The sequence below is a fragment of the Hipposideros armiger genome, unplaced genomic scaffold (genome assembly GCF_001890085.2).
Source record: "Hipposideros armiger isolate ML-2016 unplaced genomic scaffold, ASM189008v1 scaffold_862, whole genome shotgun sequence".
NCBI lineage: Eukaryota > Metazoa > Chordata > Mammalia > Chiroptera > Hipposideridae > Hipposideros > Hipposideros armiger.
Window position 1 is genome coordinate 343303 of NW_017732212.1, and position 23818 is coordinate 367120.

At 49.6% G+C, this 23818-nt stretch overlaps 2 protein-coding genes and 1 pseudogene across 3 annotated transcripts in view; 1 reads left to right on the forward strand and 2 right to left on the reverse strand.

Moving 5' to 3' along the window:
- Positions 1-551: 551 nt before the first annotated feature.
- On the reverse strand, positions 552-5859 carry PIM2 (Pim-2 proto-oncogene, serine/threonine kinase). Of its 2 annotated transcripts, XM_019629640.1 has the most exons (6): positions 5570-5859; positions 5327-5436; positions 4561-4611; positions 2395-2767; positions 1752-1928; positions 552-1653 (listed from the first exon to the last, which is right to left on the reverse strand). In XM_019629640.1, the coding sequence occupies exons 1-6, from the start codon at positions 5628-5630 to the stop codon at positions 1490-1492; spliced, it is 936 nt and encodes a 311-aa protein (XP_019485185.1). In that variant the 5' UTR covers positions 5631-5859; the 3' UTR covers positions 552-1489. The 2 variants fall into 2 exon arrangements, with proteins under 2 accessions (XP_019485185.1, XP_019485184.1); XM_019629639.1 differs by lacking the exons at positions 5327-5436; positions 5570-5859 and having other exon boundaries at positions 2395-4480; positions 4561-4578.
- Positions 5860-8987: 3128 nt separating this feature from the next.
- The window catches only part of OTUD5 (OTU deubiquitinase 5), a 26206-nt gene continuing 11375 nt past the window's right edge, over positions 8988-23818 (reverse strand). The window contains exons 3-9 of the mRNA XM_019629670.1: positions 16497-16561; positions 16255-16411; positions 16012-16160; positions 11948-12151; positions 10604-10805; positions 10402-10515; positions 8988-10093 (exon numbers count right to left, since the gene is read on the reverse strand). Coding sequence (XP_019485215.1) covers positions 9972-10093; positions 10402-10515; positions 10604-10805; positions 11948-12151; positions 16012-16160; positions 16255-16411; positions 16497-16561 — 1013 coding nt within the window. The 3' untranslated portion in view covers positions 8988-9971. The remainder of the gene's footprint in view (positions 10094-10401; positions 10516-10603; positions 10806-11947; positions 12152-16011; positions 16161-16254; positions 16412-16496; positions 16562-23818) is intronic.
- LOC109374808 (60S ribosomal protein L17 pseudogene) lies at positions 13971-14568 on the forward strand (annotated as a pseudogene).

The following is a 23818-nucleotide window of genomic DNA, read 5'->3' on the forward strand; positions in this document are numbered from 1 at the left end:
CTGAGGTTGGGACAAGTGAAACCAAGATAGTAGAGGGCAGGGCAGGTAAATCAAGAGTTGAGGAAGCAGAGATGAGAGGGATGAGCAGGTAAGACAAGGGAGAGGCGAAAAGGTAAGGGCAAAACAGGCGCCTTACACTCTGGATGTTACTAGAAATCAAAGGGCTGGGAAGTTTCCTGTGTGCGCTCAACCCTGGCCCCACCCTCAGCAGTGCCGTGAAAGGGCTTTTCTTCTCCCATGAGGAAGAGATTTCTCCCTAGGGTTGGGAGCCGTTTTTTCTGCCCGAGCTAACCATCTTTAATTGGAGATGTGTCCTAAACGTCTTCAATGTCTCTCTCCAATTGAGCCCTTCTGCACATACTGGGCACTACATGAAAGCAGGTGTGTGTGTGTGTGTGCTGTCAAGTTTTCCTCTGTGGTCTTGCTTACATGAACCCATAAAAGATCTTTAGGATGGCACAAGGCTGAGGCTTCCTGAGGGTAGAGTTGAGATCCAGTCCATCTCCCTTTTGTCTCAGCATGCAGTAGATGCTCCACAAATGCCCATTACAACTACAAATGGCCGGTCACTTGTGATTCTATTAAGTTTATTAAATAGTGGGATTCCGCACATGGCTTTTTAAATAATCCAGGCAGGGGGAGAAGGGAGAGGATGACACATTTGGAGCTCCCTTCTCCCAATACATAAGTATTTACATTTCAGCAACTGGACAATCCTGGCTCAGAAGGAGGCAGCAAGAATCCAAAAAACATGGGGGAGGCCCCAGGTGAACAAACAACAAGACTTATTTCCCCTACCCCATTCCCCCCAAAAACACACCCCTCCACCCTAGTGGACTTTAGTGGTATCCATCTCCCATTCCTTCCCAAATTATGGAAGTAGGGTTCTCACCAGAATAAGAGCACTTAGAATAACACAGTGGGGTCCCCCTCACCAAAAAAAAATAAAAAATAAAAATAACAAAATTAAAAAAAAATATTTTTAAGCCCTGGGATAACAATAGGGCATTACCTCCCCCAGAGTAAGCAACCTTGGGCTGAGGTAGGCAAGCAGCTTGACTGAATATGGGACCCTAGGCTAGAGGAAAGGGTCCCTTTACTAAAGTAAAAGCTGCTGGGGTATCAAAGGAAAGCACCCTTGCCCAAGTTAGAGCATTTGAACTAAGTTTGTGTGGTGGTAGCAGGAGGTGCCCGTGTAAGGGTTGTAACAAATCAGAGTAAGAGTCCTGGGACTCAGAAGGGAAGTAACTTCAACCAAGTAAACATCCTTAGCAAAATGAGAAGAAGTCCCTCCAGATAAGAAACCGTAAATTCTGGGAGGGCTCCTTAGCAGAATTGGGATGGGGACTGGGCAGACTTGGTTTATCTCTTCTGACCCCTGATCCCCAAACTCTGACCCTAGTTAACACTGGATTTGTGATGGCCTGTAAAACCAGGTCAACAGATGTCCTTCTGTCCCTTTGGCATGGCCATGGGATGGCCATCCCAATTAGGGCAGCAGGGACCAGGCCAAAGGAGTGGGACCCCCTTTAGGAGAGCTGGAGGGAGCATCCTCAGCTGCTGTCTGCATCCAGGGGTCCAGCCGGATCTCCTCCAGTGAGGGTCGGGCAGAGGGTTTGGGGGCCAGGCACCGGCGGATTAGGGCACAACAGTCTGCAGGTCAGAAACACACAGGGGATTAGCAGTTAGTTGTGAGCACCAGTCACTGGGAGGGATGGAGTCCACTGGGTTGGGTCCAGTGAGGGCCTCACCTGGGGATACATGGGCAGGGAAGTGAAGCTCAGCCTGCAGAATCTCCTGGTCTCTCTCGAAGGGAATGTCCCCACACACCATGTCATAGAGGAGGATACCCAGTGACCAGACAGTGGCTGGGAGTGCATGGTACTGGTGACGAGAGATCCACTCTGGGGGGCTGTAAACCCTTGTCCCTGCACACAAGCCAGAGGTTAGACCACTCTCTCATAATGCCCTTCTCCCATCCCACCCTCCTCAGGAAGTATCGTTCCCACACCAGAATTAAGAGAACATACTGTATGAGTAGGGTCCCCTCACCACAATAGGAGGTCTTTAAATATAATAGCAGGGTTTCATCATCAGAATAAGAGCAGTTAAGATAACAGCAGGATCCCCTTACCAGGAAAAGAACACTTAGGACAATAACAGGATCCCCTCACCAGCATAAAAGTCCAGAACAAGGAAGGTCAGGGCACTGTGAGAAGAGGGACTTTAACAGAGGGCAAGGCTTGAGAATGCCCAGTATTAAAATCAAGAACCTTATAAAGGTGCAATATAGATCAAGGGTTACAGGATACCCCAGCACTGAAGGGCAAAGGTCCACAGGCCATAAAGCTAAAAGCTAAAAATTCTCCCCACTGAGTTTTAGTGAAGCCTTACCATCAAAGTCAGTGTAGGGTTTATCATGAAGCAGGGCACCAGAACCAAAATCAATGAGTTTGATACAGTCCCGGCGGAGGTCTATCAGGATGTTCTCATCCTTGATGTCACGATGGACAACTCCACGGGCATGGCAGTGCCGAACGGCTGCCACTACCTGAGCAAAGAGGCAGCGGCTTCGGTCTTCACCCAATGGGCCCTGCTCTGTTATATAGTCAAAGAGATCCTGGGAAGGCAAAGGCCGCTCGAGGACCAGCGTGTAGCCCTCTGGTGTCTTAAACCAGTCAAGCAGGCGGATCACACCAGGGTGTCCACCACCTGCACCCACCTTCCACAGCAGTTCCACTTCCAGTGGGCACGAGACTGAGTCTGACTGGGGGGGGTGCAGAAACAGGGAGAGAAAAGGGAATACAGACATCAGGTCAGCAGCTCTGAGGCTGACTTCTCACCTGAACTTAAATCATAGCCCCTCAGCCTCCCGACTGTGTGGCCTTGAGCAAACCACTTCCTTCCCTGGGCCTCAGTGTCCTCATCTTAAGGGCTCAAACTCACAGCCATTGGGAAAGTGATTCAGGTCAAAAGCTTATGCACATCTGGCACATAATAGGAGCTCAGTAAATATTTGAATAAAAGTGGTTCTTAATGAAAGACACTATTACATAAATTTTTAACTGTTTTGTCCACTGACATCTCCAAAGAGTTTATGATGAGATAGGGAGGATTGTAATGGTGGTACTAAATCTATTATGAGATTTGGAGCTCTGGTATAATTTGATTTAACAAGTTTAATTTAGCTTGGGACTTTTTGAAAGCTTTGTTTTCCTTCTTTGCTGCATTTCCGGCAAATGTTAAAGATTCTGCTTCCTATACATTTAATATGCAGTTTCAATGGTTCTGTTTACTTTAGCCCCAGTGCTGGCCCTGGGACTTGGGAGCGGTTTTGCATCTGTATGGGATCCACTCCTGGCGCCAACTTAAATCTACATAACATATGCAAAGGTGGCGATAAACAGCTTAACTGCACCTCCCCCCACCTAAAGGAACAAAGGCGAACTCAATAGAAAATTCCACTACAGGGCAAAGCAATTTACATCCTGTTGAGAAAATTTAAAACTTCAGACAAGATTGGACACAGTCGTTTGCAGTCGTTTCCAGTGGACTCTGCCCAGCAGACCCTTCTCTTTAATAAATCTTCCGTCCGTATTTCTGCATGACGCATGAATTCTTTCACGACCCGAGAACGAGCAGCCACAAGTTTAGAATAGTACCTTATGCACAGTAGGTGCTCAATAAATGTTTGTTAAATATCAATACTGTGTAATGGTTTATTTTGTTCACTGACATAGCTCAAGCACTAGAACAGTGCCTGGTAACAGGACAGGGCTTAAATAGGTATTATGTAGGTGAAAGCAATTAGTAGAAAAGGATCTAGCACAAATGAAGCTCTCAATAAATATATTTTGCTAAGTGCCTAGAACCATATTGAATGAAATTAATTAACTAGTGGGACTTGGAACCCTGTAAGCCTTTATAATGAAGCAAAGCCTGAGGCATACAGCTGGTGCTCAATAAAAGGCATAAATGTTACTGGCCACAAAAGCTGCTCCACTCTAGAAGCCCCACGTGGGACATGGGATTTCCAGAAGCAGCCCTCCTACCGGAGGTGGGCCCTCTGCTGGCAACTCCACCGACCTGCACAGCTTCACAGGTTTTCTCACGGCGGTAAAAATTACTTACTGCGCAGGCGCAGTCTTCCCAGATCCCGCCAGGGGGCGCTCCCGCCTCTACAACTGGCCCAGACCCACCCTGCTGTCCGTTAGCACGCTACAGCAGAGAAGTAGCCACCGTCACCATGGCAACCACTGACCTCTGCCCCCCTTTCCCCACCAGCATGCCCTGCGGGCAGCCCCTGAAGTAGTGTTTGGAAGGAGGACGAGAAAGGGGGGTTAGAGGGGATTAGATCCCCCAGGGCTCTAGGGGATCTGGGGTGAGTCAGAACTGTGTGGAGGTGTGGATGTCACCGCAGGCGAGTAAACGGGCTGGGAGGAGTGATTTCGCCGTTACAGGGCCCGGGCAGGCACACAAACTGTAGAAAGGCAAGGGGGCGAGTGAGCCCATCGTTAGCCATGGCGCCGCCAGGTCAGGAAGGGCCCCAAAGATACTCACCACAGAGGACCAGCCCAGCACGCGATTCCGGGGAATCATTTTGACGGCCACCTGGAGAAGCGAGCTGGGGTAAGGGGGCCGGCAGATGACCCCCGGAGCCTCCCAGTGCTGAGCCTCACCCAAGTCTTTGTGGCCCCAACCACACCACACAACGACCCTCAACGAGCCGGGGCTTCTCCCCTGCCCGCCAAGTCCCCAGGACCAACTTCACCTCTCCCACCGCCCTCAGCCCCACCGCCCTCAGCCCTGGGATCTCCCTTCTCAGGAGCGCGCACTCCAGGTCCTTCCTGAGTTCCGAATTTCCTCACACCCCAAGCGCTCCATCTTCCCAACCAGCCCCAGGACGCTCCAACTCTGTCCCGGGGTCCTGGTCCTCAGGACTCCATACTGGACCCCTTGCCTCCAAAATCCCCTAAATCTCAGTTCTGGGTCCCCACCTTCGCACACATATACACATACTCTGGATCCCAGGATGTAGAGTCCTCAAGACCCCCATTCCCTGGTCTCACTCACTGGCCCTCCGGAATTCCTGCCCCTCCCCCACACGCCCCTCCCCCATAAGCCCACCTGAGTCGTTCCCCCTCACACACATACAAGCACATGAGGGCGCGCGCACTCGAACGCCCCCAGCAATCCGGGTCCCGGTTCTCAAGACCCTACCACACACACATTGTGGGCTCATTCCCGGTCAATCCGCTGACTAGTCCGGGCCTCCCGCCTCAGCCACACGCACACCTGACCCTCCACAGACCCTCGTGGCGGATACCTGGAGTCGGTCTGTGATGCGATGTCCTGCGAAGACCGTGCCAAAGCCCCCCTTACCCAGGAGTGGGCCAAGTCGGTACTGGGCCTCGAACGCTTCCCGATCCTTGCCTCCTACGCAGGCGGAGGCGAGGAAGTCAGGATGGCCGCGTGCAGAGCCCCGCCACGACCCCTACCCCCTCGCCCCGCGCCACCCTCCACTGCTTGAGCCCTCCCGGCCTGGTAGCGGTAGGGAAGCCTAGCTCACCTGGCGGCGGCGTGGGGGTCACGGGGGCCACAGCGAGCCCCTGAAGAGGTTTGCTCAACATGGAGGAGGCGCTGCGCAGATTGAGCCCGCTGAGCCCGCAGGGCGTGGACGCCTGGGGCAGCGAGGCCGGGGAGCCAGGACTAGGAGGCGCCAGGGTGGAAGACAGGGAAACTGGTGGCCCAGAAGCGCCCACAAACGGTGCACCGCTAAGATTTGCCGAGCGCGCCAGCCCCAACGCTACTGAACCGGGGCACGCGCCTCCGGAGAGAGTCGCCCTGAGCAACAGCCCCGCCCACTTGGCTTTGATCAATCCGGACGCGGCACCTGCTGTACCCCAGCCAATCGGAGCCAGTCCTTATTTGCATACCACCCTCAATGTTTCAAGTACTTCTTATGCAAATACGTGCCCGGATCTTCCGTGGGGGTAGGGCCTGTATGCAAATGAAGGGGGCGCGCGAAGATGAAACCGGTTCTGGGAATCCCTTTGCAGCTACCGCATGTTTTGGTTGTTGCACGGGGTTTTTATAAATATATATATATACGTGTGTGTATATATAGATATAAACTTAAAAAAATAACTGCACCCCCTCCTTTCCTAGGAAGTTGGTTTGCCGCTGCTGCCTCGAGATTAGCGCGGAGATAATGCCAGGCCTGGCTTCTAAGAATCCCGGCCTGAGGCTATCCAGGATCTTCTCCGAAGGGTGCTTCTCACAAAGGGCAAGGGCCCTCTAGGCGGCCGAAGGCTTCCGCCCTGAAACCGAAGCCAGGGATCCAGGAAGAACCTGTCCAGCTGCCAGGGAGGGGTAACCCCCTGACCACCACTGCGGGGGATGCGCTGGTCAAAGGGCTGCATCCCTGAAGCGGCGGCCTGTGGGGTGTTTTTGGATCCCTTAACATAGACCTGGCTAGACATGGCCATGAGCCCAGTCAGCAGGTCCAGAATCTGGAATGGCAGGGGAATGGTTCTTGAGGAGTGGGAGCAAGCCAGAAAGGTGGTGGCTTAGAGGTGTGCTTCCAGATGAGACAGCTATTGAGAGAGCTCCAAGAAGTGATAAAAAACCCTTAGTCACAAATTTGTGGAAAACAGGCCTCATGTCACAGGCATACAGACATGCACTTCAGAGACACACAGATGTACCATGTGAGATATACACCAACACATACCATCGCATTCGTGTAAACTTGTCCTAGACACACATGCAGACATGCACTGTCACAAAGACAGTGACATCCACCGTCAGGCAGGCATGCTGCCAAAAAGAGAATCGTGTCCCAGAATGACACAGAGATACAGTTACAGAAAGACAGGCACTCCAGAGATTCACGTAGACCTACATTACCATGTGACAGTGACACAGAAATGTCCTGTCAAACACACGGCCAGAACTTATCACAAAGACACTGGCACTGCACCATCAGACATACACTGTCACAGAAAGACTTGTATTATCCCAGAAATGAGAGACCCAGAGTCTGTCACAGGAAGCCACACAGACATTCCAGAGACACAGCACTGCTGCAAAAGCAGACATTTACCTATGTGATAAGAGCCACATACAGAGGGTGCCAAACAAAAAATGTGTACACATTTTAAGAAAACTGTATTACAATTGTGATACTCAATATACACCAATAACAAAAGATGAATGTAAGTCACGTTTGACTTCTGCAATTACAAGAGGTACTCAAAGTGGTGACCATCAGCGTCCAGACATTCTGATTACCACCAACTACTGCTTGAGCAACGCTGGCCAAAGTGTCCACTTGTATACATTTTTTTGGCACCCCCAGTAGATAGGCAGTGTCACAAAAACACAAGTGGGTAGACCGAGTCACAGAGACACATACACCCATAGGCATGCAGCAGTCACCGACACTGTTCAGAAATTGCTATCCAGAATCCATCACAGGAATACAAACAGACATCCACCCCACCAGAAAGAAACCACAGATACACTGTCATAGACCCACGCAGACATGCATTCATCTCAGAAACAGACACAAACTGTCAAGAGACAGTCCCACACTCAGGAACCATCTGACACAGCTGGAAACAAGCCCCCGTCACACATTGTTAGAAACTCTCGGTGAGATGCGCATAAAGACTTGTACTCACCAGTCACACACACACAGACAACACCCAAAAAGCAAATACACACATGTACTCTCCCTTATTCATACAACATTTATTAGGGGTCTACTGTAAGCCTGCCAGGTCCTGGTGGGGGTGCAGATATTAGAGATATACAGATAAGTCAGACATCATAGCCCTTGCCCAGGAAGTTTGATAGTACAGTTATTGGGAAAGAGTAAAGACATGTTTATAGATAGAGGCAAGAATGTGCATGGGTCACACAAGGATTCTCTAAAGGTGACCCTCTACACATCTTGAAAGACAAGGCTGGGGGCTTGGGCCAGGGAAGAGCAAATTCCAGGAGGAGGCCAAGGAAATTGGACAGAGTGGCAAGAAGTAGGCAGGGGCCAAATTGTGCATAACCTTCAACAGGATAGTAAATATTTGCTAACATTTGAGCTCTCAGAATGTGCCAGGCACTGTGCCATCATTATGTTGACCATATGCACTCTCTCAATGCTCACAACCAGAGAGAGCATGAGGTGGTAGACCTTAATCACTCGTCGTACACATGGGCCACTTGAAACTGAGAGAGCCTGTGATTTGACCAAGGCCACACAACTAGAAAAAGCTGAGGCATGTTTCAATTCAACTCTCCAACATACACATGCTTGACCAGTGGATTCCAGACACACCGTGGATAACCACTCTGCCAACCATGCCCTCACCTGCAGAGCTGGAATGCATTCTTCCACAGGGGCCCCATTATTGAGGCACAGTAAGACAAGACACTTGACAAAACCTGGGGGCCAGCCATCCTTCACTACCTTGGCTTTACCCCTAGGAAGGTCAGTGACCCCGAAGTGTCAGAGGACGGGGATGTGAACAAAAAAAAAGTTCAGCTGTTCCTCAGCTTCTAAGACCTGGTGGGGGAGGCCCCGATGGACACTTCCACTAAACTCATATTATGAAGCATCCATTGTACCTTTCCAAAGCATTTCCTCATCAAACAATCACAAGAGCCAACATTTATGGCGAGAGACAAACCGAGGAAGTTGGAAGTTCAGTCCCTGCCCTCAAGCTCCGTCCTCTGCTCCCATCACTCCCCAGGAAATAAGGTGGGCAGGCTACATCCCGTGCCAGTACTGAGGCAGGGGCAGCAGGCAAAAATGGAGCTTTCTTGGCGGCAACGGTGAATCAAATATGAACAAATTCTAGGCCCCCAGACAGACCCTACTAGAGAGCATAGCCCTCAGAGGTCAAGCCAAGGCCTGTGCCCTTGCCGCCTCTGACCAGAGCCCACCCTCGCCCACTATGGCCCATACAGAACAGAGGCGCTCCGGGGAAACTGATATTTGGTTTTATTGTGCCAAGGACATCACAGATGGCGGATCTTGTCAACACCTGCAGGACACGGGTGCCCCATCTGCCAAGGCTGCTCCCACTCCCCACACTCAAATCCTGGGTGGCGGTCATGATCCTCAAAAGTGCCCCCCACCCCAAGATTCCAAAGAAACTGGTGGTGGTGGTGGTGGTGGTAGTGGCGGTGGAAGCAAAAGGAATGCAGCGAGGTCAGGGTCTCATTGTCCAAAGCCCACATGACACTTGCCCCCCCCGGCCCCCCTCCCTGGCCCTGGCTCATATTCTAGGCCCTGCCCACCTCCACAGAGCTGGAGGCCAGAGACAGCAACGGCATCTTTGTGCCCTCTCCGTGCCCCATGGCCTGCCTGCCCCCAAACCAGAGAGATGCCACCTTCATAGAGCCAATGCTGTTGTCTGTCGTTTTTGAATGGTTGACTTTATAAGATAAAAGTACATTTTAATAAAGAAAAAATCCAACATTGAAGGCTCAGAGATTCTTGGGGTACTGGGAAAGGGAATTCCCCATTTCTTCCTCTCCCACCTCCCTGGCATTGTTGTGGAGGTGGGGTGACAAGTTTTTCTGATCTTGGAAGGAATGGGGATCAGGGACGCTTTCCTCTGTCTGAATGTCTCTCCTCAGGGGTTGCCTGGCTGCCAGTTGGTTTGTCTCTGTGTGCCTCTCGCCTACCTTCGGCACCTTTGCCCAAGTCCCCTGTGGAATGCAGGGATGGTGCTGTGCAAGGGGCAACAGGGCACGTCAGCTGGCGAAGAGACAATTGGTGGTGGTGGCAGCGATGAGACGGGGCACAGGGATGGGCCAGCAAGAGGGAAGTAGGGAGGAGAATAAGGAAGGGAGAGAGGGAAGGAGGAAGAAGGCAAGAGGGAAGAAAGCCAAAGAAGGTGGGGTGGCACTGGAGGGCAGGAGTGGTAGGGGTTGGGAGATGGTCTCCAGTCTCTGGGTCTCCATCAACTCTTGTCTGGGGGTGGATCTCTGTGCACTTTGTTTTTCTTCATACTGTCTAGGTATTCCTGTTGGGACACTGCCAGCACCGATGCTAGGATCTCATCATCATCCCAGTCATTCAGACCTGCTTGGACAAAGGAAGGGAAAAAGGATGATGGAGCACCCTTAGCCTGCCTTCTCCTCGCCCTTCGCTGATCCCTGGCTCTAGAGATGCCATTTAGGCCCCTCTCACTCCTATCTCTAAGAAGGCTCCTCTGAGCCTAGGAAACCCCACTCAGAACCCATCTGGGGCAGATCCCTTGGACCTGAAAGATTCCCTTTGGTTGGGGAGATGGCCATAGTCTTCAGAGGTTCCCCTCTCAGGACTTACTGATTCTTCAATCTCTCCCCAACTCCCAGCTGGCCCCTGACTCCTAGACAGAGAAGGCTTACCAAAGGCGGACGGGGACATCTGCTGAATGAGGGCCCGGCACTCCAGAGCAGGGTAGAGGGACACAAGGGGGGAAGTCGCCTGGTCGGCCCCGGTCGAGAGCTGGCTGCTTGTACCTGGGGTGGATGGACAGTCAGAGGCAGGGCCCAGGACCTAGGCAGCATTTCCTAAGCCCTGCATGCACCTTGTCAGTAAGTCACTGACCTGGTGCACTGGGCGAAGGAGGTTTGGCAAGAGCTAAGACAGTGCCTGGGGAAGGGGGCGTGATGCCCAGCTCGGCATGCAGCTCAGGGTGCTCGGGTGATGAGGCTGAACTCCGCTGCCGTGGGGACCGGCTAGTCCACTCCTCCAGGCCACTAGAGGCAGCTGCTGTGGCGGAACTGCACGTGGCGCTGGCTTTCCGGGGCTGCAGGAGGGAAAGAGGAGGAAGTAAGGACCTAAAATAGTCGCAACCCTCCTCTGCCCCATCCTTGAGGGCTTGCTCCCTCCCGGAATCCTGACTTGTGACACAGCTTCTACACAGGCCACCATGACTCCAGTCACACAATGGACCACAGGATGAAGGTAAGCTCCTTAAACCCCTCACACCCTCACAGCCAATCTGACAGGAAACCTGCTACCTCCACCTTCAAAACAGATCCAGAGTCCTCCTCCGCTCCCTCTCCCTTGCCTGCGCCATCAGCACTGGCCTGGACTACTGAGCCTCCTCCTTGCTGGTCCTGTTCTACTTTTGACCCCCAAACTCTGTTCTGCACTCAGCAGCCAGGGGGATCTTGTTAAATCCTAAGTCAGATCCCATCCCTCCTCTGCTCACAACCCTCCATGACTTTTGCCTCACTCGGAGTATAAGCCAAAGTCCTCACCATGGCTCTTTGACTTAATCTACCACTATACCCCAATAAAATCTTAAAAAAAAGAACAGGGATCTGGGCCTGCCTGGCTCACCAATATGCCTCTGTATACCATACCTAGAACAGTGCAGGGCACAGACCTACAATAAATATTTGTTGAACAAGTTACTCAGCTCTTGCCAACATCTACACTTTAAACTCCTTGTGATTCCTCAAATGTCTGTATATCCTGCCTACTCCCTGCCCTAAAAATTTCAAACTTCCAGTGTGAAGACTAACCAGAGCCCCCCATCTCCACTGGTCTCTGAGTCAGGGTCAAGGGCCCCACTGATGCATCTAACTCAAGAGAAAAGGGACTACTGAGGGTAGAGTGGGCTGTGTCTGATTTTACACCCTCAGCACAGAGCCTGGCACACAAGCACATTCAACAAAGCTTGTCCCTCTGAAACTATCCATCAATCCTATATGTCACTACCAATGACTGCCTTCCCTTACTCCTTAAGGGCTTGTTCTACACAAGTATCGAGAGTTCTAAAGAACAATGCCAAGACTAAGGCCAAGAGGAGGTACAGACAGGGCTGGGAGCTTCCTTTTTTCCCAGATGTCAAAACCGCTTAATTTTTTCCTGCCTGTTTGGGGGCAGAGCATAGAAAGTAATGGGTTCTTGGCAAAGCCAGTGACAGAGCCCAGGACCCACCTGGCTGGTGCCGCGGACCTGGCGGGCCTGTTTTTCCTGATCCCGCAGCCACTGCAGGTAGGATTCCCGAGCCACCTGCTCCTCAATGGCCTCATTTGTGGCCTCCCAGTCTGTGGCCCTCTTCTTGTCTTCCAGCATCTGCTGTTCAATCCATGACTCCTCTGATGTTTTTATGGCATTCTTCATCAGGGACTGCTCTGCAAACTGCAAAAGGGGGAGGAACAGGGATGTGGGGTGACACTCTGAACTGTGGCCAAGAGCCTGAACTGACTCAGGGAGGTGGACCCACAGGCCCAAAATAGAGGAGACAGGAAAGCAGGTACCCTTACTAAGTGCCCCCCTGGACAGGCTGCCTATTCATCAGGGACTAGGGGAAGGCAGGGTTGGGTGGTGGGACTAGTTCCAAATGCCTACACTTAGAAGCCCTGCTCCCGACTCCAAGATACCTCATCTGAAGTAGTAAGTCTGGGGCAGTCAGGTGCCTTCCAGCCTAGGCCAGAATTTAAAGTCTCACCCAATGATGACTCAGTTTCATAATGCTGAGGCCTTCCTTACCTATGCCCAGATGGAACAAGGAGGAAAGATCACCTGACAAGTTAGCTGTGTGTGCGTAGAGTGGAAGTGGTAGTCAGGTATTTAAGGGATGAGGGGACAGTATCAGCATGATCTTAGGTGCTATGAATTGTGGGACACTGTATGAGAGTGCACTTTGTCAGGTTGTGAGATACAACAGCATTTTAAAAAACAAAATAAAAAATATCAGAGCATATCCCAAGGAATAAAGGTTAAGTATTGTTTAGCGAAACTCTAACATTTTAATGCGCATATATACACTGCACACCAATGTGTGTGTGCATGAAGTAATGATATAAAATTTAACTTTTTTTACCTATGGCTAATAGTCCAAAAAGTATGCAAAACTCTATCAGAACAAGACAATTTTAAAATGTGCAAAAAAAATCTAAACACACAATTTCATCAGAGAGGATACAGATGCCAAATATGCATATGAAAACATGCTCAACACCATTTGTCATTAGAAAATTGCAAATTAAAACAAGGCAGTACCTATCAGCTGGAGATATCATTAATTGTAGCTTCACATAGACACAGATGGTTACATATAGAAATATTTCTAGATATGTGTAAACACACAGGTTAGTATACACACACATATATCTCCTTACTCTGTCAGCTGAAAAAGCCTAGAAGCAAGGACACCCCTGTGGCACACTCAGCACCCTGATCTTGGTTTCTAATAATATTCTCCAATCAACGGAATCAGGGCTCCTTGGAGAAATGGCTGGTTGTAGGACCAGGGTAGAAAATATACGAGATGAGCCTGGAGCACCTTTAGTGCTAGAAAGTAAGTAAGGAAGTTCTCAAAAAACAACAAGAACAAAACAAAAAACCAAAAATTTGAAAAAAGAAACAAAACACACCACCACCATGGGAGTATATCAAAGAGACGCAGGAACCAACTAAGAGAGCTTCCAATAGCCAAAACCAAAACAATTTGAGCATCAAAATAAAAAAAAGCACTAGATTATACCCCAAAGTATAAAATAAATATCTGTAAGTCCATATTGATATAAATAAATGATTGAATAAATGGGGGACAAAAGACAAATTTCCCTTGCAGGGAGAATTCCAAACAATTTATGTAGATATTCTGACCTCAAGGAAATGGAGCATAACCCCTACTTTAAGTGTGGGCTGTATATGATGACTTCCTTCCAATACAGAAAAGGGGTTGAGGGAAAAGAATGATTTTACAGTGGAGAAAACCTGACAAACACTACTTCTGCCAGGTGATCAAGGTCAACAAAAACAATCATAAATCATGTTCATAGTATATATTGCTGATATGTGATGAGAATGAAACTTAACCACTGTGATCTTCCTCCCTACAACATATAACACCAGCCTAGTCATGAGAAAAACAGACAAATCCCAAAAGAGAAACATCCTACAAGTATACCTGACCAATACTCCTCAAAACTGTCAAGGTCGTCAAAAACATGAAAGTGTGCTCTTCCCGAAAGCGGCCTGAGGTGACCTCTCAAAATGGTTCGCTATTCTCTTGATCCGGAGAACCCCACAAAATCATGTAAATCGAGAGGTTCGAATCTATGGGTTCATTTTAAGAACACTCATGAACTGCCCAGGCCATCAAGGGTATGCATATCCGAAAAGCCACCAAGTATCTAAAGGATGTCACATTACAAAAACAATGTGTGCCCTTCCGTCGTTACAATGGTGGTGTTGGGAGGTGTGCCCAGGCCAAACAGTGGGGTTGGACGCAGGGTCGGTGGCCCAAAAAGAGTGCAGAATTTTTACTGCACATGCTTAAAAATGCAGAGAGTAATGCTGAACTTAAGGGTTTAGATGTAGACTCTCTAGTCATAGAGCACATCCAAGTAAATAAAGCTCCCAAGATGCGGCGTAGAACTTACAGAGCTCACGGACGGATCAACCCCTACATGAGCTCTCCCTGCCACATTGAGATGATCCTAACTGAAAAGGAACAAATTGTTCCTAAACCAGAAGAGGAGGTTGCACAGAAGAAAAAGATCTCCCAGAAGAAACTGAAAAAACAAAAACTTATGGCCCGGGAGTAAATTCAACATCTAATAAATGTTAATAAAAGTAAAAAACAAAAACAAACAAACAAAAAACATGAAAGTGTGAGAAACCGTCAGACAAGGGAGCCTAAAGAGACATGATGACTTTAGTTAATAATAATGTATCAATATTGGTTCATATATTGTAACAAATGTATCATAGTAATCTGATATATTAATAATAGAGAAACTGTGTACAGGGGGGAGGAGGCTATATGGGAACTCTGTACTATCTTCTCAATTTTTCTGCAAACCTAAAATTGTTTTAAACAATTAAGTCTATAAAAAAAAACACTTCAGGCAGTCACATTTTTTTAAAAAAGAAAAAGAACAGAAATGAGTGATCAAAACCCAAAAAGTCATAGATGAATCTTAAATGTATAATGCTATGTGAAAAAAGCCATTCTGAAAAAAAACACATACTATACGATTCTAATTATATAACATTCTAGAAAAGGCAAAACTATAGAGTCTATAAACAGAAACAAGAAAACTGTCACAGCCAAGAGGAGCCTAAAAAGACATGACGACTAAATGTAATATGGTCCTGGATGGGATCCTGGAACAGGTAAGATCATTAGGGAAAAACTGAGCTAATTTGAATAAAGTATGGTCTTTAGTTAATATATCAATATTGGCTCCTTAACTGTGACAAATGTACTATGCTAATAAGATGTTAATCATAGTGGGTATATGGGAATTCTCTAATCACGATAATTCTGTAAATCTAAAATTAAAAGTTTACTTAAAAAACAAAATTAAAAAGAAAAAACAAAGACAAAAAAAATGAAAATATAAACCTATATTGCAGGGTGTGTTGGTGTTAGGGTGTGTGTTTCCTAAAACGAGGCAGGAGCACTTTCTGTTTGTAGGAAGTGAAACCTGAATAGAAGATATCAAAACCCCCAGTATACAACTGTTTATGAAAGAGAATGAGAATCTGCCAGTGTGTGCTGAGAAAGTGTGCTGCCACCTTCTGAGCACCTACTAGGCACCAGGCCCAGTACCAGGCACTTTCTGTATTAGCCAAGCTGCCAGCCCTAGGTCCCACAGTCTGTAAGTGGTGGTGCCAGGCCTGCACTCCAAATCTCTGTGACCACAGCTCTGTAAGTGCTGAGTTTCAGAGGAGGATCCACGTAGGTGCCAAGACACCCAGACTGAGCCCTGGCTCATGGTTCCCAAATGATTCCATATCCCAAAATGCCAACCCTCAACAGGCACAAAAGATGAGCGAGCTAGCTCAGACAGGCAAACTGAGAGCACAAAAAGAGCCCTGAGAGATCACGTTGGTTGACTTCCTAATTTTACAGAGGTGAGACCTCAGGGGCAACTCAGAGAAGGTACAGGACGTTTCTGTGGGCTACAGGCTGAACTGAGACCCCAACAGAGGTTTCTGGCCTCTAAATCCAACAGTGATCCTGGGCATGGGGACTCACTTACCCCCGGTTTGAATGATGGCAGGCCTAGCCCCACACCAATGGTGGCCTTGTTGGGATTCACCACTGAATTGTAGTGGATATTCCGATGGTAGCTGACGCGGATGGGTTCATCCTCATTTTGATGGATCCCATGGAATGTGTTGATGGGTTCTGCAAAGAAAGAGAAGGAACATCCACAGTGGGCCGGGGAGGGCAGGCTCAGACCAGCTGCGATTGGTCGCTCACCTACCCACCACAGAAGTACCTGTGCTGTACTGGTACACCTCCACAGGCCTGTTGTACATCTCTGCCATGGCCTGCATCTCAATGTGGTTGCCATGGCAGTTGTTTTTCCGTTTCCGGTTAATGTAGGTGGTGAAGTCCTCTGTGACATAGTTTGAGAAGTAGTCGGCATTCTTCATCTGCAGAATAGATCAGAAGGTCATGGTCTGTGCAGGGAGGAGGTTCTCCCACTCTGCCCCTACTCCAAGGTCTCTGCAGTCTCACCAGATAGTCCATGCAGTGCTTTCGTACAACTTCGTGCATGTCCTGGTCTCCATACACCTGGTCAGCTGTAGGGGCAGAAGAAAGGAGAGGCCGGGATCAGAGCTGCCACCAGAGAAAGGTTCTGAGTCATGGAACATCCTTGGGTTGAAGGGCTGGGGACCAGGGAAACTTCCTTTCCTACCCCAGGGTCTGGAGAGTTCTTGGCCTCGTGGGCTGGAATAGGGTCATGGAAAAAGAGGCAGGCAGGGACAGTCTTTAACAACAAGAGAGTACTGGTGAGAGGGACACACCCCCTCTTCACTCTTAACATGAAACTGAGGCTCAGGGACAGTTTGTGGCTTGACCACGTTCACACAGAAGGTCAGCCTGTGACAAAGTGAACTCTAGAATTTAGTTTCCCTGACTTCCCGGAGTCAGTATGGCCTCTGTAGGTCAAAAAAAAAAAAAAAGGACAAAAAAGAAGAAAAAGGAAAACAGCTGGGCTTTAAGCCCAGTTCTACCAGATACTAGTGAGCTAAATAACCAGAGGCAAGTGACCCAAGTATTCTCAGCCTCACCTGCCTGACGTGTAAAACGGGAACAAGCTGGATAACTCCGTGGCAGGCCTACTTTTGAGATTGAGATAATGTGTGTAATGTGACCAGCACTGGGCTTGGGATAGAGCAGACACTCAGTAAATCAATGTCCCCTTCCCTGTAGTGGGGCCTGAATGTAGGATACTGTGAAGGTGAAAGAGGTTGAGTAAAATCCCCCCTCTGCCCACAAGAAGCACATAGTCTAGTGAGAGAGATAAGACACATATGCACCTAACCAAGCTTAACTCAGGAAGGGCAGCCTGTGGACCAAATGGTCCAGGCATCATAGAGTTTTGGTCAAATTAAGAACCAGATTCTCTGCCTTGCTTGAGGACCTTCACAAGTGCCTTCCCTCTTTTCTTTTCAGGATGTTCCTTCCACCTTCCTCGGCTGCCTACCTGTCAAACACCAATTTGTTCTTTAACAGTTCCCCCTCGCTCCCAGGCACCTCTATCACCATATTTGGCAAAAGAGTGTACAGACTTTATCTACCTGATCACACTGGACTCACACTGAGGACAGAGGCCAGTTCACATCCACGTCCACCCCCAGCTCAGGGCCCAATATAGAGCAGGAAATCAGTTTGCTGAGTGGACTGACAGGCTGGGGAAGCCAGGGAGTCTTCTCCCTGGGAAATTAAGGTGGGCTTGAAGATGAGGCATGCCTGACACCCACTGGCTAAGACGAAGAGGGAATTTCCCTTTGTATCCCTGGAAGACCGTTGCTCTGATGGGATCTCCCTGGAGCGCTGGGGCAGGGGCAGGTCTTGCAGGGAACACCGCAGACAAAGTTCTTCCATGATAGCCAATCTACCTCTATGAAGAATTGCCAGAAGAACACCTTCGTTGCCCTTCCCTTTCCTCCCTAGAGGGTTCCATGAGATAAGGAGAAAAAGGGTGCCCTGAGATACAAAATGGGGCCCATGCCTATTCTCAAGTCCTCTTGGAGATGCAGGGACCTGAGGGTGAAGGGGAGTGGGGGTTGTGAAGGCGGGAAGGGGTAGCCCCATCACCGATGTAAACAAGGATGTGGGTTCTGTGGCCACACTCTCCCCCACCCCCCACAGCGGCACTTCCAGCAAGTCACATGCCCTGTGCACAGGCTGGGGGCCCCCTGCTGCTACCTTTCTTAGAAGCCAGGACCACAGAGCCCATTGTGGCTGCCTGCCTGCCAGAGCTGCTTCATGAGCTATTTCTGTAGAACGGGCTTGGGTGCCAAGGAGGCAATGTTGTGGGCAGCTGCAAAAAACAGGAACTGAGATGGGAGTGAAGGGGTTAAACAGAGGATGGCCTGCCAGGCTCAGGGAGGTGGCTGAGCTGTTCCTAGGGAAGGATCAACCAGTATTTCTATGCCTAAGTAACAGATCTACCTGGGCTACATGCTGGATGCAAGAAAATGGAAGGGGAAAAAATGAAAAAGACAAACAGAAAGCAAATGGAGGAAAGGGGGGGACTGGGAAACAGGGGAGGGAGCTGGGGGAGAACTCAAGGGCCCCCCATTTCCCTTTGCCTGGCAGAAAGTCTCTGCTGCCTCCTAGCTGCGTGGCACTGGACAAGGCCTTTAACTCGCTGGGCTGCAATGTCCTCATCCATCTAGTGAGGAGAATAACTCCTCTTCCTCTCATAGGGCTCTGTCAAGAAAGCAGTTTGCCAAACATCTGAGGCATACTAGGTGTTCAAGAAACAGGGCTCCATTTGTCATGAGGAAGATGACTCCTCCTCCTTCAGGTAGCTAGCCACCCACAAGTCAGCCAGAATGTCATTGCAACCACTGATTAAGCCGTTCCTTATTTCTGTTGTACTTCCTCAGCTAGAGGAAAGCCCCAAACCTGGAGTCTAGACTGTCCCTCGTGCAGGCAGGACCAGCTCTCCAGCTTTACTGACGCCAAAGGGCCACAGATCCAACTTCTGTGCCCGTACTGCAAATATTTAGCAACCATATTAATGTTAAATCAATAACATGGTTTCACAAAACAGGGTCCTTCAGGGTGGGTAAGGTATGACCTTATCTACTTATCTGTGAAATATAAGATATCACCTTTCCTCCTCAATTCTAAGATGCACTAATAGATGGTATGGTGCATGTATTTAATCACAGCTGGGGGCGGGCACCTCACTGATTTTAACATACATGCTACTTTGGGGATCATGCATGTAGAAGAACATGTGCTCCTCAGAAGCGAGGACACAGAGCAATAGCACCTCCCCAATAAGGGAGTGTAGAAGGATCTTTTCAACAATATTAGGCAGGCTAAGAACACAGGAAGTCCTCATTGAGGAGGCGCTTGCCTGACTTTGCTAGCCCCGCCTGTCCTCTAGAAAGACCTCCTCCTCCCAGAAATCACAGGGGGCCACAGGCCTGGCTGGTCTTCCCTGTGGAGGCCAAGGTGGGGGAAGGGCCCAATGGACCTGTACAGGTAGGGGCATTCAGAGAACTTGTTTTGCTAGAAACTGAAACTCCGCCTCTTGCTGACGCTGCACTTGTGGGCAATCTGCACCTGCTCTCCCCTCCTAGAGTCCAGCTGGAAGAGGGTCCCCCCTTCCAACACTACAATTGGTTCCCCCAAGGCCTTTTTACATTCCAACTCATTCCATCCTCACCAAAAAAAACTCTACACAGGAGGGATACTGAGGTACAGAAATATGGCACTGCTGGCCCAAGGTCACACATTTGGGAGGATGAAAAGGGGGCCAAGCTCTTAAGGAATAACTGGTGACTTCAAGCACTGATGCCCCAGGTGACATTACCACCCCCCTCCCATTCAGTTATCACCTAAGCCACCCGACTCCCTGAGGCCAGGCCTGATCCTGTCTACCTCAGTTTCCCCACCAGCACAAGCAGGAACCAGCTGGAAAGGCTTGGCAGTGGGCAGAGAGTACATATATCAGGGGCTGTACCCTCTACCGGGACCACAGAGGTCATCATGAACATTACCTCCCCAGACCCTATTTCTGTCCTTTCTCTGAGCACACAGAGACGCCAGCACAGAAATGCACATGTGCACACACACACAGCCAGCAGATCCTGCCAAAGACGTTCCCTAAGGCCAAATTCCCACACGACAACCCTCACAACTACACACAACTATCACATTCAACAAATAGATGCCCTTGCCACTAACCAGGAAAGGCTGAAGGCTGGACAAGATGCGAGGCTGTGAAAACTGAGGACCATCCCTTCCTCCTCCCTAGCCTTTGCCAGGGGTTGGTGGGAGGTGGGGAGGACCAATAGCACTAAACAGACTTGCTTAACCTCCCACCACTGCTGCCTGGGGGGAAGGTCCCCTAAACCTCTATAATTCTTCCTCCTCAAGTTCACTTTGTGAAAGAGCTATGTGGAGAAGCAAGACAGGAGAGCCTGGACTACCTAAAGGAGTTGAAGTACAGAGCCCTACCATTTGTTTTAGCAGTACCTGAGAAACTGCCTCCCCACCAGGCTGCTGCTGCCTGCCTGCCTGTCTGCCTGCTAGAAGAGCGATAGCAAGTTCCACTGAGGACAGAAAAGGAAGCTTGGTGTTTGCAGGTAATCTAAAAACTGCAGGGAAGTTGGTACACATGGTAGCCCATGGAGATCGACTCCTTCTGGTCTCATTCACTGATGTTCTAACACTGGCCCATGTGACCTAGATAACGGGGTCCTGGCTTTCTCTTGAGGTCTCAGTTTCCCCATTTATAAAACAGTCAATGGCCGGCCGAGTGGCTCAGTTGGTTAAGAGCTTGCTCAAGAGTGGGAGCTCTGAGCAACAGGGTCGCCGGTTCGATTCCCACAGGGGCCAGTGAGCTGCGCCCAAGCTGAGCTGCCGCTGAGCTGCCAACATGTGGCAGGATGGCTCAGCTGGTGAGAGCACGTGCCCCTAACAACAAGGTTGCCTGTTCGAGACGGTGGGCTATGCTCACCCGCAACTAAAGACTGAACTCGGCACCTTGAGCTGAGCTGCCGCCCGGGGGGCTCAGGGGATAGAGCGCGTGCTCTTAACAACAAGACTGCCGGTTCGACTCCCGCATGGGATGGTGGTTATGCCCACCCACAACTAATTGAACACAGCTCCTTGAGCTGAGCAGCGTGACTGGACTTGGAGCTGAGCTTGCTGTGCCCTCCACAACTAAGATTAAAGGACAACAACTTGGCGGTATCCCTTCCCCAATTCCTCAACACTGTTTCCCTCCCCCAATTCCCTAATAAAATCTTAAAAAAAAACACAAAACACTCAAACTGATCTAAGATCCATCCCTCCAATGCTGATGGTCCATGTTCCAAGAACAAAAGGCCCAAAGGACTGGGCAAGGCTAATGTTTCTGGGTCCCATCACTGTAACATGCACATCCCCAGCTGCTTCCCCATGGCCCATGCAGACACATGCACATGTGGCCTCCACTTTGCTGACAGAGGGCAGGGCCAGAGGTTTTTGCTGAGTCAAAGCCATATGGGGAGAGGGAGGGAGGAGAGATGCAGACTCACATTTCCAGGAGGTTGTTATCTGAGCACAGCAAAGGTAGGGTGGACCACAGGATACCTCTGGGACTCAGGCTCCCACTTCCACTCCACCCAAGCCTTTGCTGATGCTCACGAGTCCCCAGTAGGGGTTGGTGGGAGAGAACTGGGCACAAGCTGTGGATAGTGGCTCAGAGGCAAAACAGAGGGTAGAAAGCCACCTGCCTCAGGATTCCCAACAGTAGAGGGTCACAGGCTCCTAGTTGGAGAAGTAAGGCCCAGAGATGTCAAGGAACATCCTGAGGTCACCCTGCCAGTTGGCAGCTAAGCTAAGAAGCTAGGGCTTTCCTAGGGCCATAGAAAGAATGTGTCCTTTGAATACCTCTGTGTCCTCACGCCAGCTCTGCTACTAATGACCCTGAGCATGTCATTTCCCTTTCCTGAGCCTCAATCTTCTCACCTGTCTCACAGGATAATGATTCGTTTTGCAGGTAAACCTGAAGCACCCAGGTGAATGCCTAGCAAAAAGTTTGGGTCAAAGAACAATAGAGTAGCCCCTATATCTGCAATACCCACTCCAACTCCCACCATTTGTTATGTGCTCTTTCCACTGTTCAATGTGTGGGAGGAAGTTAGAACCTGTAGCCTTCTCACCAGAGCCTAGGGCGACTACCACATCTCCCTGTCCAAGCTAGGCTGGAAGCAGAGGGGCAGCAGAAAGCATGAGGAAAGTCCCCTTCCCAGGCACGTGTCTGCCCCAGGGAAAACTCCAGATGAGCCTGAGAGACCCAGGGGCCATGTACTTCTAGGGAGAGACCATGGGGCTTCTGAAATTTTATGGAGAAAATCCAAGGGCAGTTCAGTCAGGGGAAATGTATAGCCATAGTGCTGATAAGGAAAGGTCTTCGACCCCCAGCAGTCAGCTCTTCCTGTAAGCTCAGGCCCCTTACCGGAAGGCCCCAATGGGGGAAAGGGTCAGAAGACATTTGGGGAAAATAGCTAGATGGACACATGTATAAATACTTCTCTTGATATGGGTTACTGCAGAAGCTAGCTCCTCACTAGCCCCAAGGTCTGACTCAAAGACCACTCAAGACCCAGATGCCCAGCTGCATTCTCCAACCTTCACTCCATCAGCAGCCCTGCTTACCAGCCTGAGGTCTGAGCACAGCGCCTAGCACCAAAGAGGCCCCCACCTAATCTTTCTTTATCCTCCTTTGGTCCAAGATGGCCCCAAACCCAGCTTTTTCTCCAGGAAACATCACAGGGAGAACATGGACTTCAGCCACAATGGTAAGAGGGTTAGGATTTTCCCAGTCCAGCAGAGTCCACTGCCTCAACCGCCTCTGCTTGGTACAAAGGGGAAGGCAACCACTCACCCCATTTAACCTTTCTATCATCCATTCAATAAACATTTGTGACTCTGAGGCACAACTGAGAACAGCATTCAGACTTTACCAATGCTATTGTTCCATGATGACCTACTATGTGTCAGGCACTAAAGAGATTTACTGAAGTCATCTCATTTAACTGTAGCAACACTGAGTCTTTTAGCCTGTTAAAGGCAGGAAAACAGGCTCAGGATAAAAAAGCTGCATGCCCAAGGTTGCACCAAGTATCAGTGGCACAGCCCGAAGTGGATCCTGGGTCAGTCCAGCCCACCAGCAGACATGGCGCGCATGTACCCACAGACAGAGGATAATGGACCCAGAAGGGATTCAAGGAGCCCTTTAGAAAACACCACCACTTCAATGATGGGACAATAGAAGTTATAAGCGAGGGCCAGAACAAGAAGACAGGGCTTCTGACTCCCAACTCAAAGCTCCTATCAGAAGGCATTTTTTCCATGATAGATACCAGAGCCCCAAAGGAAGGATCAGAGCACACTCCTAGGCTCCCCTGGACACTACTAGCACAGGGTCTCACAGCTGCTGGTTGTGTCACAGATTCAGAGCCAGAGAGGCCTCAAAGATCTAGCTCAGACTGGACAGTAGGTGGTATTAACCCTCTGTCGGGCGCAACTGATCTCACAGATTCATTGCACACAATGATGCCACTATGAGATACGTCTTTACTGTACTAAGTCACAAACACGACTGGCGATAGGTTATGGTAAAGGGAGAAGATATGGAAGCGATGAGTCACGATACTTAACTGTTAGATACTTGAAAATTTGTGTGCAATGAATCTGTGAGATCAGTTGTGCCCAATGCAGGGTTAAGGAATTATTAATTTTATTAGGGACAATAATGACATTTTGGTTATGTTGGTTGAGGGAGAGGAAGGGGGAGAGGGAGGGAAGGAAGAGGGGGAGGG

Bases quoted from the DNA above. Each gene is read 5' to 3' on its own strand.
- PIM2 (XM_019629640.1), bottom strand. From the start codon at position 5,630: ATGTTGAGCAAACCTCTTCAGGGGCTCGCTGTGGCCCCCGTGACCCCC. The intron at 4,612-5,326 runs GTATCCGCCACG...TCGCTTCTCCAG, and splicing joins GCATCACAGACCGACTCCAG to GTGGCCGTCAAAATGATTCC. The intron at 1,929-2,394 runs GTAAGGCTTCAC...GCTTGTGTGCAG, and splicing joins ACCCTACACTGACTTTGATG to GGACAAGGGTTTACAGCCCC.